This window comes from Callithrix jacchus, chromosome X, assembly GCF_049354715.1.
Source record: "Callithrix jacchus isolate 240 chromosome X, calJac240_pri, whole genome shotgun sequence".
In the NCBI taxonomy this organism is placed as follows: Eukaryota; Metazoa; Chordata; class Mammalia; order Primates; family Cebidae; genus Callithrix; species Callithrix jacchus.
This window is the reverse complement of record NC_133524.1, coordinates 41,489,405-41,505,378: the sequence shown is the minus strand read 5'-3', so window position 1 is coordinate 41,505,378 and position 15,974 is coordinate 41,489,405. Positions and strand designations below refer to the sequence as shown.

The following is a 15,974-nucleotide window of genomic DNA, read 5'->3' as shown; positions in this document are numbered from 1 at the left end:
TTGTATTATGTTGTAACTTACACAAAATAGAGATTCAGGCATGACATGTTAACACACATCAAGCAAGCTATGCTGTCAAATAATTTTCAGTTATTAAAAGACAGGTTTTGAGAATCATTTGTTTACTTTTTTATAGGAACTCTTGACCCTAGTTCCCCATACACTATGGTGTCACCAAGTGGACGAGCAGGGAACTGGCCAGGATCTCCTCAAGTGTCTGGCCCCTCACCAGCAACACGCATGCCTGGAATGTCACCAGCCAACCCCTCATTACATTCTCCGGTTCCAGATGCTTCTCATTCCCCTCGAGCTGGAGCAAGTGAGTATCATCAACATTTTTATGTCCTTTTTTAGTATAGCCCAAAGTGTCCTATTTTGTTCCATCCTCACATTTGAAAGTCATGACCTACTTTTTAAGAGGTGATACTTAAAGGATATTACAAAGGATGCAGATGAAGAGATGCATAGGGGGAGTGGAGTTTCCTTGTCCTCTGTAAACCTCCACATGTTTGGCTATCTGGTAGTTGTCCAAACTCTGTCCTGTTGGGTTTTTACAGAAGTTTCATCACGTAGGTATTATTGATTAAATCACTGGCCACTGGTGATCAGCTTTGGGGATGGGGCTGAAACTACCAACCCTCTAATTGTGCCTTGTCTTTCCTGTGATCAGCCCCCTTCCTGAAGCCATCTAGGGGCTGCCAGCCATCAGCCATCTCATTAGAATACAAAAGGATACTTAACCACTTTGAAGACTCCAAAAATTTTAGAATTTGTATGCCAGAAGCTGGGACAAAGATCAAATATATATTTCACAATATCACACACATTAACACAGAAGAGAATTGTACCTCTTTATTGGTTAGCTTTCGCTACATAACATTTAGTGGCTTAAAACAATGTATGATCATTATATATTGGTTCACAATTCTGCAGGTTGGCAGTTTATGCTGAGCACAGCTGAGTGATTCTTTCAGGCTCTGCTGGGCAGCTCACTCATGTGTCTGTAGTCAGCTGTCAGGTTGGTTTGGGACTAGCTCATCTAAGATGGCAAGGTTTCTCTCTGCTTTGTCTGTTTTCACACTTGATCGGAGGCTTGTTCACATGGTGGCTCAACAGGGTTTTAAGGCAGGGAGTAGAAGCCTAGGCTTACAACTAGCCCAGTGTCACTTCCATCACATTCTGTTGGCCAGAAGCAAGTCACTAGACCAGCCAGGTTTCAGGTGGAGAAATAGAGTCCACCCATTAAAGGAGTTGCTACAAAGTCACATTGCAAGGGGCCTGGTTATAAGAAGGAGAAAAATAGTGGCCATTTTGGCTAACAGATTGTTGATATATGATTGTTACACCATAAAGAGTGATTAAAACAGTACAGATTGATTTAGAACATCACAGATTTGTGATGAAAGCAAAACAGGAAGCAATGAGATAGTATGTGTTTGTAAATGACATAACGTGTCTTCCTTCCCAAAAGGTTCCCAAACAATGCCAACGAACATGCCTCCACCTCGTAAACTACCTCAGCGCTCTTGGGCGGCATCCATACCTACCATCCTCACTCACAGTGCCTTGAACATTTTGCTGCTGCCCTCTCCAACGCCAGGCCTCGTGCCTGGTCTGGCAGGTAGTTACCTTTGTTCTCCACTTGAGAGATTCCTTGGATCAGTCATCATGAGACGGCATCTTCAAAGAATTATTCAACAAGAAACGGTATGCGGACTTAGTGACCTTCTACGTGGTGATTGTTAAGGGTAAAATGCTCAATTGTCCTACAGGATAGGATCTGAACAAATGTGACATTCCTTTACCTTCCCTCCTGTAACAAGCTTGTTAGAAATGTCCTTTTCACCCTACCCTGGCATTAAAAATGGACTCCATTATTTTCTTTTCCATTCTTATGTTAACATATTTCTGCATTATACAGTTTGCTGTGCTGTGGCTTTTATGTGATGTGGCGAACATGAAACTTGAGATAGGTCTCTGCAGCACGTACGACTGATGTGCACAGGATCCAACCTTGCAGAGAACAGCATATCAGTAATTATTTGCCTGCTGGAGTGCCCATGCAGGCAGGCTCATTTTGAGTCTCAGTCTTTATTGAAATAAAATAATTGGGCGCGGTGGCTCACACCTGTAATCCCAGCACTTTGGAAGGCTGAGGCAGGAGGCTCACTTGAGCCCAAGAGTTCCAGACCACCCTAGGCAACATAGCAAGACCCTCTTTCTACAAATTTTAAAAATTAGCAGGCATGCACCTGTAGTCCTAGCTACTTAGGAGGTTGAAGCAGGAGGATTGCTTGAGACCAAGAGTTCCAGGTTACGGCGAGCTGTGATCATGTTGCTACACTCTATCCTGCGTGATCAAGTGAGACTCTTTCTCTAAAATAATAAAAATAAAAATAGAAAAAAATTCTTTAAAGAAAATTATTTATGGTTACAAGGATGAAAACTGCTTTTTAGATATGTGAACAGGATGAGCACCATGGCTTACGCCTGTAATCCCAACACTTTGGAGGCTGAGGTGGACCACTTGAGGTCAGGAGTTCAAGACCAGCCTGGGCAACATGATGAAACCCCATCTCTACTAAAAAACACAAAAATTAGCCAGGCATGGTGATGCATGCCTGTAATCCCAGCTACTCGGGAGGCTGAGGCAGGAGAATTTCTTGAATCTGGGAGGTGGAGGTTGCAGTGAGCTGAGATCGTGCCACCACATTCCAGGCTGGGCAACAGAGTGAGACTCTGTCTCAAAAAAAAATAGATACATGAACAATTGAAATTTTAAAAACTCATGTAGACAGAAGACTTCTACCTTATCCTATGGTGATAGCCTTAGGAGATAGTTTATAGTTGAAAGCACCAGTTCTAGAGTCAGGCTGCCTGAGTTTGTAGCCAGTGATACTACCTGTTAATGTGGGCTTGGGCAAATTTCTTCAGATAATAGTATTTACCTAACTGATACCAGTTGTGGGAATTTGAGATATTTCATGTAAAGCCCTTAATATAATGTCTTGGCATTCAATAGCTATTCATTATTTGTAATTACTATTATTATTGGTAGATGCATGTATTAATGAGGTAGTCAAAATGGTGAATGTTTAGGCCAGGCTTGGTGGCTCACGCCTGTAATCCCAGCACTTTGGGAGACCCGAGGTGGGTGGATCACTTGAGATCAGAGGTTTGAGACCAGCCTGGACAACATGGTGAAACCCCATCTCTACTGAAAAATGCAAGGGCCAGGCACGGTGACTCACTCCTGTAATCCCAGCACTTTGGGAGAATGAGGCAGGTGGATCACTTGAGCCCAGGAGTTCGAGACCAGCCTGACCAACATGGTTAAACTCCATCTCTACTAGAAATAGAAAAATTAGTCTGGCGTGGTGGCACGTGCCTATAATCCCAGCTACTTGGGTGGCTGAGGCATGAGAATTGTTTGAACCTGGGAAGCAGAGGTTGCAGTGAGCCAAGATCGTGCCACTGCACTCCAGCCTGAGCAGACAGAGCGAGACTCTGTCTCAAAAAAACAAAAACAAAAATTAGCTGGGCATAGTGGCACATGCCTGTAATTCCAGCGACTCGGGAGACTGAGGCAGGAGAATCGCTTGAACCGAAGAGGCAGAGGTTGCATTGAGCCGAGATCGTGACACTGTACTTCGATCTAGAAATAGAAATTCCATTTGACCCAGCAATCCCATTGCTAGGTATATACCCAAAGGATTATAAATTGTTCTATTATAAAGACACATGGACATGTATGTTCATTGTGACACTGTTTACAATAGCAAAGACCTAGAACCAGTCCAAATGCCCATCAGTGATAGACTGGACAAAGAAAACATAGCACATATACACCATGGAATACTATGCAACCATAAAAAATGATGAGTTCATGTCCTTTGTAGGGACATGGATGAATTCTGGAAACCATCATTCTCAGCAAACTGACACAAGAACAGAAAACCAAACACCACATGTTCTCACTCATAGGTGGGTGTTGAACAATGAGAACATATGGACTCAGGGAGGGGAGCATCACACACTGGGGTTTGTTGGTTGGGGGGCTAGGGGAGGGACAGCAGGGGGTGGGGATGGTGGGGAGGGATAACGTGGGGAGAAATGCCAGATATAGGTGATGGGATGGAAGCAGCAATCCACCTTGCCAGGTATGTACCTATGCAACAATCCTGCATGATCTGCACATGTTCCCCAGAACCTAAAGTACAATAAAATAAATAAAGAACTAAAAATGGTGAATGTTTAAAATACTCCATGCTTGGTGTGAAGCCATTTTGCAACCTTTACATTAAGATTTGGTGGGGAAATGTTTTTTAATAAATCAGCATTCAAAAGAAAAAAAAAAAAAAACTAAAGTTAGCATTCAAAATGGTAATCATCAGACCTGGGATCTAGCTCAGCTATGCCACTTACCATCTATGTAAGCTTTCAGCTCTTTGGCTTCATTTTGCTCAGGTGCATAATCAACATAATCTGCTAAACTATGGCCCCTGGTGCTATGTCCTTCTCACCACCTGTTTTTGTAAATAAAGTTTCATTGGAACGCAGCCATACCTGTTCATTTATGTATGGTCTAGAGCTGCTTTCAGCTATGGTGGCAACATTGAATAGTTGTGACAGAGACCGTATAGTACATAAAACCTGCAACTTTTTCTACATAGCACTTTACAGAAAATGTTTGTCAACCCCTTGGCTGGAATAAGAGCCTAATCCAGATCTAACCTTTTGTAATTGTACTCTGTATTCTTTTTTTCTAATGTGCCACTTAAAAAAAAATATTGTAGAAAATGTTCAGCATATACAGGAGTAGAACAGTATAATGAACTTCTGTGCTCTCATCACCCACCTCTAGCTGTTAACTCATATCAGTGTTGTTTCATCTGTAACTCATCCCCCTAGATTGTTTCACAGCAAATCTCAGACCTAATTTCCTCAATAAAAATTTTTGCATGTGTCTCTAAAAGGTATAGACTCTTTGAAAAAAAGAAAAAAACACACACCATTCTCATACCTAAAGAAAACATTTCTTTATCATCACATATCTAGTTAATATCCAGATTTCCCAGGTTGTCTCATTTTTTACACTTTGAATCAGAACCCAAATAAGTTTTTCTAAATCCCCTTCAAACTTTTGGTTCCCCCCTCTAGTTCTTTTTCTTTATCCTTATACAATTTGGAATCACTGATTTTTTTTTTTTTGATCCCTGTGTTTTCTATCACATTGGTCAGTCCTCTAGATCAAGCTACTGAATGAATTCAGGCTCAAGTTTTTTGATGCTGTTTTACAAGAATACTTCATAGGTAGTATTACGTTCTTCCATCAAGAGGCACATAATGTCTGATCATACCTGTTTTTGCAGTGTTGCTAGCAGTTGATGGTCAATGCTGTAGCTGCCTTTGTTTTGGAATAGGTATCAACTTAGTGGTTTTTCTTTTGGAACAGTTCTCTCAGTAACATCATTTTCTTTTTGACTTACATGTTAATTTGATGCATCCTTGTTTTGCAGCTGCAGCTGATCAATTCCAACGAACCTGGAGTGATCATGTTTAAGACGGATGCCCTGAAATGCAGAGTAGCCCTTAGTCCCAAAACCAACCAGACACTTCAGCTAAAAGTGACACCTGAAAATGCAGGACAGTGGAAACCTGATGAGCTTCAAGTTTTGGAGAAATTCTTTGAAACAAGAGTATGTGTTTAATAATGCATAATTTGAATATAATTAATGAAACAGAATAGTTAAGGTAGAATGAAGAGTAACTTGCTTTATTTTCCCTGTAGGTTGCAGGACCACCATTTAAAGCTAATACGTTAATAGCCTTCACCAAGTTATTAGGAGCTCCTACACACATTCTGAGGGATTGTGTGCACATTATGAAGCTGGAGCTGGTAAGTTACAGAGATACACATTTCTAGCAAGGTTTCTTTGAGGAGGTTAGACTTGGTGGGAGCAGTGTTTATTGGTTTCCACCCATCTATGTAGTTTCTTCTATTTTTCTCTTAAATTCTTTTTTTTTTTTTTTTTTTTTGAGTCTTGCTCTGTTGCCTATGCTGGAGTGCAATGATCTCAGCTCACCGCAACCTCTACCTCCCGGATTCAAACGATTCTCCTGCCTCAGCCTCCCAAGTAGCTGGGACTACAGGTGCATGCCACCATGCCCAGCTAATTTTTTGTATCTTTAGTAGAGACAGGGTTTCACTGTGTTAGCCAGGATGGTCTCGATCTCCTGACCTTGTGATCGTCCACTTCAGCCTCCCAAAGTGCTGGGATTACAGGCATAACCATCGCGCCTGGCCTTAAATTCTTAATTTTTAACTTAAATTTTACTTATCTTCAAATAGGTAACACAATTCTGTTGTATCTTTTGAATTTAAAACAAGATAATATAGTGAGAAATTTCCTGTCAGTTCCTGTCTAGCTAACCCTGTTCCCTCCATCCCTGTCCAACTGTCTTCTGGCCAACCAGAGTTACTATGGCTTGCCTCTCCTTCCAGAGATGGTCTATTCATAAAAGCAAATAACATTGCTCTCATAAACTTTTGATTGATTGAGACAGGGTCTCACTCCGATGCCCAGGCTGGAGTGCAGTGATACGATCTTGGCTCACTACAGCCTCGACCTTCGGTGCTCAGGTGATTCTTCCACCTTAGCCTCCTGAGTAGCTGGGGCTGCAGATACACACCACCATGCCTGGCTAATTTTTTCAATTTTTTTTTTTTTTTCTGTAGAGATGGGGTTTTGCCATGTTGCTTAGGCTTGTCTCAGACTTCAGGGCTCGAGTGATCCACCCACCTCGCCTCCTAAAGTGCTGGGATTACAGGCATGAGCCACTGTGCCCGGCCTTCTCATAAATACTTTAAATGAAATGATATCATTTACACATCCTGTGTTGTACTTTTTTCCCATTTTTATTATGAGATGGTTCATGTATAAATTTATAACACATAATTTAAAAAAATCTGACTCCCCACCTTTAATGATCCTAGGCTTTGTGTCCTGAATTGATATTAAAAGTGAAGTGCAGACCGGGAGCACAATTCAATCTATAACAGCATTTTAAAAGATGCCTTTTGGCTGGGCGTGGTAGCTCATGCCTGTAATCCCAGTACTTTGGGAGGCCAAGGCAGGCAGATCACCTGAGGTCAGGAGTTCAAGACCAGCCTGGCCAACATGGTGAAACTCCATTTCTACTAAAAATACCACGCCTGGCTAATTTTTTGTAACAGGCAACTGTAATCCCAGCTACTTGGGAGGTTGAGGCAGAAAAATCACTTGAACCTGGGAGACAGAGGTTGCAGTGAGCCGAGATCATGCCACTGCACTCCAGCTTGGGTAACAGAGTGAGACTGTCTCAAAAAAAAAAAAAAAAAAAAAAAAGGCTGGACACGATGGCTCATGCCTGTAATCCTAGCACTTTGGGAGGCCGAGGTGGGCAGATTGCCTGAGCTCAGGAGTTCCAGACCAGCTTGGACAATATGGTGAAACACCTTCTCTACTAAAAATACAAAAAAATTAGCCAGGTGTGGTGATACATGCCTCTAGTCCCAGCTACTTGGGAGGCTGAGGCAGGAATTGCTTGAACCCAGGAGGGAGAGGTTGCGGTGAGCCGAGATCGTGCCACTGCACTCCAACCTGGCTGACAGAGTGAGATTCCATCTCCAAAAAATCAGTCTATCAATCTGAAGTGCAAAGTGACAGCAGGATTCTCCATGTGCAGCAGCTGCCTTCGGTGCACTGAATATCTTTTTTTGGTTTGTTTTTGGCCCTTTGGGGATTTCCCTTAGTTTCTACATAGCGCAATCTGCATTTGTATTAGTTTTCTAGGGCTGCTACAACAAATTACCGTAAACTGAGTGGCTTAAAATAATACAAATGTATTCTCTCACAGTTCTGGAGGCCAGAAATCCTAAATCAAGGGGTCAGCAGAGCCATGCTCTCTAAAGACTCTAGGGGTGGATCTATTCCATGCGTTTCTCTTAGCTTCATCTGGTTCCAGTGATCTTTGATATTCCTTAGTTATAGACTCATCACTGCAACGTCTGCCTCTGTCATCACATGGTGTTCTCTCCGTGTGTGTCTCTGGCTGTGTCTCTTCTCTTCTTATAAAAGGACAGCAGTCATATTGGATTAGGGACCATTCTGATGACCTCATCTTAATTTGATTGCATCTGCAAAGACCTGGTTTTCAGATAAGATCATATTCATGGGTGCTGGGGATTAGGACTTAACGTCTTTTTCAGGTGTATAATTCAATCCATAACAGCATTTAAAAAGATGCCTTTTGGCTGGGTGTGGTAGCTCATGCCTGTAATCCCAGTACTTTGGGAGGCCAAAGCAGGCCTAAGGTCGAGAATTCAAGACCAGCCTGGCCAACGTGGTGAAACCCCATCTCTTCTAAAAATACAAAAAATTAGCCAGGTGTGGTGACAGGCACCTATAATTCCAGCTACTCAGGAGGCTGAGTCAAGAGAATCACTAGAACCTGGGAGGCAGAGGTTGCAGTAAGCCGAGATCACACCATTGCACTCCAGCATGGGTGACAGAGCAAGACTCTGACTCAAAAATAAAAAATAAAAAGATGGCTTTCCATCCCCAGTATTTTTTGTGTTTGTGGTAGAAGTGATTTCCAGGATATCTAGCCTGCCATATTGCTTGAAATGGAGGAGGAACTTGCTTTATTCACTGAACAAATCTTGGAGATCTTTCCATATCAGTGTATAAAGGATGTCTTTGTTTTGTTTTGTTTTGTTTAACAAAGCTTAGTATTTCATTAGATGAATGTATTAAAATTGCTAAGTAGTCCTCATTTGATGGCCATTTTGGTTTCTTCTGATATTTTGCTGTTACAAACAGTGCTACAATAAAGAGCCTTTTTATGGATGTGCCAGTATACCTGTAGTATTGCTGGGTCGAAGGATATTTATATATAGTTTTAATTTCGGTAGATTTTGCCTAATTGTTCTCCATAGAGGTTATGTCAGTTTATATTCCCACCAGCAATGAGAGTACCGGCTGTTTCCCACATCTTTGTTAACAGTTTTATTAGTCTTTAAAAGACTTTGGGTCTTTCTGGTTTGTAGGATTTTTAGGTCTTTTGATTTGTAGGAATTCTGTATATACATTAGGGAAGTTAGTCCCTTGGGATATTCATTGTACATATTTTTTCCTAGTTTGCCATTTGTGTTTTGACTTGACTTTTGGTAGGTTTAGCTGTGTAAATTTTTCTTTTAAATAAATAATGAAATGTATCAATATTGGTTTTTAAGTTTTCCTGGTTTTGTATGATGGTTAGACCTTCTCACTCCCAGATTTTGAAATAATCCTCCCAAAGTTTTTTTTTCTAATACTGATATGGATTCATTTTTTAAAATTATTTAAATTTTTGATCTATTATATTTTACTTATTTTGAGACAGGGTCTCATTTTGTTTTAGTGTCAAATGTGAGGAGGTATGGATCCAACTTTTTCAGATGCCCATTTATCAAATAATCTATCTTCTCTGAATGGGAGATTTTGAATTCTTCTTTCCTGTGAAAGTATGCAGTTATATAGATGGAATCCAGATGGCAGATGATATGTTTTTCAGTCTTACAGTGGTCTTTTCATTTTAATGTTTCTAGCATTGATTTGAGTAACTTCAGCTACCCCACTCCTTTTTCTAGTTCGCGTTTTACTATAAATATTGGGGCAACAGTGTTCTTTTGCTAATAGTCTCAACATTCGGCCTCTGATCTAAGAGGCTGTAGGAAACATTATTTATGTCAAAAAGAAATCTATTTGAATTTTTAAAGGTGTAAATATTTTTGTGGCTAAAAAAGCACCAATGGATGTAATTAAAAAATCTGTCACACAGTTTGACTAGTTTGTTTAGGGAAAGAGTTGGAAACAGGACTGCAAAGTCTAGATTGGCACAGTTGAGAAGGACATTAATGCTAGGTGTTGGTCCTTAGTTGTGGGTGGTAGGGGGACAGCATGTGTCACTAAATGGCACTGAACATTTGTGAGCTTGAGTAGAACCATGTTGTAGGACATATGTCTGATGGTGGTATAGGATGGACTGGAAGAGGCAGCCACTGGGAAGAGCTGTTAGGGGAGCACAGGAGAAGCAATAAAGCCCTGCATATGGTGGCCTCAGTGAATATAGAGAGGAAGAAATAGATGTCAGAGATACTGCAGAAGCCAAATCCATAGGCCTTAGGAATAAACAAAGTGGGAGGGAAGCAAGGGGAAAATCCACAGTTGATTTTTCAGTTAGCAGCTTCATGTATATATTTGTTTTGAAAAAGTGCAGCTTATCAACTTTTATGTTCTGTTAAATAATTGGATATAAAATAAAATTCTAACCTCTCTGACTCCCATACTAGAATATGATTTTAAATGTTTATATGCCTTTATCTTGATTTTTCCCCCCTCAAAACAGTTCCCTGACCAGGCAACACAGCTCAAATGGAATGTTCAGTTTTGCCTGACCATCCCTCCCAGTGCACCGCCGATTGCACCTCCTGGGACACCTGCTGTGGTGCTGAAATCCAAAATGTTATTTTTTGTAAGTATACCACCTAGCATTTGTGCATGTACAGAGCTTCTGAGGAAAAAGCCACGTGAGGATAATAGAGCAACTTTTGGATAACTGTATAAATTATCTCTTGCTGCCAAATAGAGGCCAGGATTCCTTAATTGTCAGCATAGATGTCATGGGATCCTGGTTCCTTTAGTAATAAACAGAAATGTATTGAACTAGGTAATTGTGTAGCGCAGTTGCATCTTAACCATAACGTTCAGTTGTTTTTCACTTTTCTTGTCATGAATAATTTTCTTTTGCTTGCTTATCTTAATCTGAAAGTATAGTAAATGATAGTACCTTTTATACATTTAGACAGATGCTTTATGATGTTTTTATTCTTTTTGTGTGTGTTGTGTGTATACAGCTTCAACTAACTCAGAAAACATCGGTCCCTCCCCAAGAACCTGTTAGTATTATAGTTCCAATCATTTATGACATGGCTTCAGGTACAACCCAGCAGGCAGACATTCCCAGACAGCAGAACTCTTCTGTTGCTGCTCCCATGATGGTCAGCAACATTCTGAAGAGGTTTGCAGAGATGAATCCTCCACGACAAGGTACATGACCAGTAGACAATATTTTATTGCATATATGTTGTAAAAGTTCTTTTGAGAGACCCCCCTTTCTCCTCTTCTCTTCTCCCTCCTTACCTACTCCACCACCCAGTCCTAGTAGTAGAGCTCTGGTTGCCGTGGCTCTCTTAATGTCTGCCTGTCGCTTTCTTCCTTTCTCACTGGCTCTTCAGTTTTGTCCATTTCTCTGCTGCCTGGACTTTATTTTTGTTAGTGATTTACTGTTGGGACTGACCCAGTTGCTAATGCCAGAAGCTTGTATTTATAGCACACATTGCCACAAAGCCCTAGGTTAGGATGATAGAATTTTCCATGGCTGTGAATTCCTGCCCTACCATCAATACCTGCCACTCTGTACATCACAAAGTTGAAATGCATGTTGGTTTCTCATATTTCATGCTTCAATCATGAATAGAATAATATCATTAAAAGTTCTGTATCTTCTAAATGTTTTGTGAAGAATAAAAGCTGATACAAATGGCATCACTGCTTTTTTGGGCTTCTTATATAAGTGTCAGGTGGGTGCAAGTGAACCTTTTCACCATGTGCACAATGAAGCTCTCAAACTGAACATTTCCGAGGAAACCAGAATGTTTCTAGAAAGATAAACAAGGACCCTGCTATAATGGAGTAGCCTACACTTAACATGTAACTCCTGGCAGTGCTGAATTTGGGGTTACAAAATACAAAGCTCAGCAAAGAGAACTTTTCTTCCATTTTGCTCATTTCTAATACTAAGGAAATTTTAATTTAAAATTTGCTTATTTCTAATATTAAGGAAGTTCTCTGTATCTCTCTGTTTAGAACAGTTAAATAACAATTATGTTTTTAAATGAGGGAAAGTTGTTCTCTGAAACATTTTTAGGTACTACAGTCTCCAAAGTTTTCTAGAACTAGGAGTCAAAAGAGAAATGATATGTGTAGCTGTTTGTTTCCCCACATTGGATACATAGACGAGTTCTCACTTTAGTGTATAAGGAATACACTGGGCAGTAGAGAAGGGTGTGCTGCTTTTGTTGTAATATTTCTACTTCTTAAAATTTTCTGCTTTCATCCTTTGACTTCTCTCTTCTTTCAGCTAAAAATAGATCCTCAAGAATCAAAGTTTAAAGCTATCAGAATTCTCAAAGTAACAGTCCAGTAGAGCCTTGATAATAAACACCATTCCTTCACAAGCAGATGGCTATCATTATCTTATGTGTTTTTATGTATTATGTCTTGTGGAATTTAAAATTAAAAGAAAAATGTTTTGATCCTATTGGGGATCAAGCAAGTTTTCCTGCCTATCAATAATGAAAATGTGTTTTTTTAAAAAAACAGTATCACTTCTCCTTTTAAGAAATTGTTGAGATATTTTGGAAGTGTTTTCCTTCCCCCGCCGCACCCCCCCCTTGGACTGGGCAGACCTTTGGATTTCCTTTTCTTTCTGTACCTTCTCAAGTGCACAGGATCACTGCACACCCTGCCCTTTGCTGAAAGGCCATGGTTCACATGAGGTCTTCAGTTCTCCCACTTTCAGCCACTGTATACAGTGTTAGACCATGCTCTAGAGGAAGGGATCCAGCTTTTGGTTTATAATATTTAAATACCTGTAATATTTACAAGAAGCAGAGTATTTGGTTTCTTTGAGCAAAGGGGAAGTTGAGAGAATGAATTGCCAGCACCTTCCCCACCCACAAGTCTTGTTTTTGGATTGTTGGTGCACCAGACTTCAGTCTCCCACCCCACCTCCCACACCCATCACTTCTCTTCTGGTGAAGTGCTTTTAAGAAAAATTATTTTTGTATTTAATTGATTTTAATGTCGAACTCTGGAAGTTGACCATTTCCTTGAATTTTGAGAGAAAACTACAATAGATGTCAGAGACTTGCACTGTCCAGTGTAAGTAACTGCCACTAGCCAACATGTGGCTGCTTAAATTTAATTAAAATTAAATAAAGCTTTAAAGTAAGTTCCTCAGTCACACTAGCTGTATTACAAGTTCTTGGTAGCTATAGCACACTTATACAACATTTCCATCATTACAAAAAGTTCTATTGGACAGTGCTGTCATAGACATTTTTATCTGGGCTTTAATGCAACGTTTGAAAGATACCACCAAAGTTGTAACTAATGCATAGATATAAACTAGATATTCTTATGAGATCCAAAATGCCCATAAGCACTCAGTAGCCTTAAAGCCCAACTTCAAAGGCTTATCTAATGCTACAGTATTTCTAAACAGGAACTCTAGGCCTATCTTCCTAAATTCAAACCTAACTGGGACTCGCTCCAAGTTTCTTCCTGAGAAAAAAAAACCAAACCAAATATAATCTGATACTTTTAACACCACAGCTTAATCCCCAATAATCTGGGCAGTTAAAATTTATTTTGATATTTCAAGTTCTTACTAATTTTAGATTTAATTACCCCTTCCCCCACCGGTGTGTTAACATCATCTTTCCTGTATTGCGAATAGCTAATGACCATTTTTCTCTGTTGCAGGTGAATGCACAATATTTGCAGCTGTTCGTGATTTAATGGCTAATCTTACACTGCCCCCTGGTGGGCGTCCATAGACACTATTGTTTTTAAACCAGGAAGGCTGACAGATGAGACAAAACAACAAAAATAAATCTGAATTCAGCCTTCAGTTTAAAAAAGGAAAAGAACTTTTTTTTTTTTTAAAGAGCTAAATATTCTAAACTGGCAAAAATTTTCAGGGTGCACTTCTTTCATGAAAATGATCATCAGTCTTTTGTATAATGAACTTGTATAGTGTGTTTAAATGGGACACATTTCAAAGTAGGAAATAAATCAGTGTCCGTTTGCCAGTAATAGATTTAATATTCTGTTTTATACTATAAAGTTATGAAATGCCAAACTTGTTTATTTAATTGTTTTCTTATGTTTTGGGTGTAATGGTCCTTTTTTTGGTTTTTCTTTTGTTTTTTAAGGCAGGTCTGTCATTTTTGAATACTGTAAAACTGTGATAAAGTTTATATTGAAGCTGTATTTTAATATGACCGCTTTGAATCCTCACATGAAGTGTTCTGGGAGTTGTTATAAACACACCCCAAGGAAGCAATATTTAATAAAATTAGGTAAAAAACAAAACAAAACAATGACACTCACTTGTGTGTATATAAACTCTAGAGACAGCTTAGGCCCTCCCTTCATCTTTAACCTGGTGAATGGAGCCAGTAATTAATTTCTAATAATACATGTCTGAAATTTGACCAAAAACATCTTCTTTATGTCAAGGTTAATTTATTTTCTTCAGACATTCCTAAGTTGACTAGTGGTTAACATTTAGCACCTCAGTTGTCTTTCAGTACATAGGATTTGGTGAAAAATAAGGAACTTAGTCTTTGAGAAGGAAAGTATGTGGTTCATATTGATATAGGATCCCACATGCAATCATTGTCATCTCAAGAGGATGTGGGAACTTTTCTGTCAGGCAAATTCAGTTTACAGAATACTTCTGCGTACGTTAATTAGGAAACAATGAATTTTAATGCTGTACTCCTGCATGAAGTTTCTGTGAGCTTTCTTTATCTTGCTTAACTTCTCCTTGCCTTCCCCACCAAAATTGGGATTTTTCTAAACAATCTCAATTTAATTCATTGTCAACAAAATGGTAGAATGTTTTGCTTGGAAGAAACCTGGTCCATTCTCCTCATTTTGAAGAATCCAGGATTCTGGGCCTGTCCAGTGTCAAATGGAGTTTTTAGTACTGATACATCTCTGCAGAGTTTCTTTGGAGCACTGGGCTGTCTTCCTAGTCAGTCAGGGACTTTTTTAAGCTTCAAAGAACATGATCTGATGCAGAGGTCTTTTACCAACTTCATGTTATTTAGGAAAAGTTTTTAAATGATACCATACCGAGTTATCTGGTCACTGTAATACTGTTTCTCCATTAAAATGTATATGCTTTGTCTAATTCCACTTTAATATGATTTCATTGAGCTTCTATAACTATCAGCTACCAAATTCTAGTTTCAAGCATCTGACTGCAACTGTATCATATCTGTTCTCAACTTTGCTTGGTTCTCCACTCATTTTCAATCAGAGTTGAGGCCTTCTTTGCCTTTCTTCTTTGTCTTGTTTCTGCCTTCATCTCCCACTTCTCACCCAACTCTGCCACTGTTCAGGAGCAGCTGACTAAACTTTTATCCTTCCTTTAACTTAACCTTTTTATCCTTCTGTTTTTAGTTCTTAACAGTGGTAATCACATCAGTTTGGCAATCTAAGATGTCTTTATCAAGGGTCAGCCCTTTTCTATTTGGAGCTGAATCTTTTCTTTCATGTAGAAATCTACATGTATATATAAGAAATGTATTTTTATCTGCAGCATAATATTGTTTCAAATAATTTTATTAAGAGTTAACTTTTTAGGTATTTTCCCTTTTAATGTGGTTTTGAAATGTTAATTGCATTTTTACACATGATGCATTCAATGGACTCTTTTTTCCTAATTATAACTCATCTCTGAATGCATTGTGTCAATCAAGAGGAAGATAGGATTCAGTGAACAGAATTTGCTTTTGATGCTTACTAAGAGTAAACTCATGAATTTGAATTTTTATATTATGCTTGATACTTGGAATTGATATATACCTTATTAAAGCTTGAAAACATTTAACTTTTGAATAGTAAGTTTCATCACAATCCTGTCTTTTGCCTCTTTTGTTACGCAGGTTCAATCAAAGGGACTGGATGCCCATAGTGATTTTCTCTAATAATTGGGTTGGGACTTAACTTTAAGGTGTTTTCAATGTGATTTTAGTATTTACAGTAATAAATAAACTTTATACAAAGTTTCAGAGAACTACCAACTCTCTCTAG

The 15,974-nt window shown here is 39.2% G+C and overlaps 1 protein-coding gene across 6 annotated transcripts in view; it reads left to right on the top strand.

The window, feature by feature from the left end:
• The window catches only part of MED14 (mediator complex subunit 14), an 86,649-nt gene extending 70,692 nt beyond the window's left edge, over positions 1 to 15,957 (top strand). For all 6 annotated transcript variants that reach the window (XM_078363099.1, XM_078363101.1, XM_078363100.1 and 3 more), the window contains 7 exons: positions 137 to 319; positions 1,472 to 1,707; positions 5,520 to 5,699; positions 5,792 to 5,899; positions 10,432 to 10,557; positions 10,940 to 11,132; positions 13,632 to 15,957. In XM_078363099.1, coding sequence (XP_078219225.1) covers positions 137 to 319; positions 1,472 to 1,707; positions 5,520 to 5,699; positions 5,792 to 5,899; positions 10,432 to 10,557; positions 10,940 to 11,132; positions 13,632 to 13,705 — 1,100 coding nt within the window. In that variant the 3' untranslated portion in view covers positions 13,706 to 15,957. The remainder of the gene's footprint in view (positions 1 to 136; positions 320 to 1,471; positions 1,708 to 5,519; positions 5,700 to 5,791; positions 5,900 to 10,431; positions 10,558 to 10,939; positions 11,133 to 13,631) is intronic.
• The last annotated feature ends 17 nt before the right edge of the window (positions 15,958 to 15,974 follow it).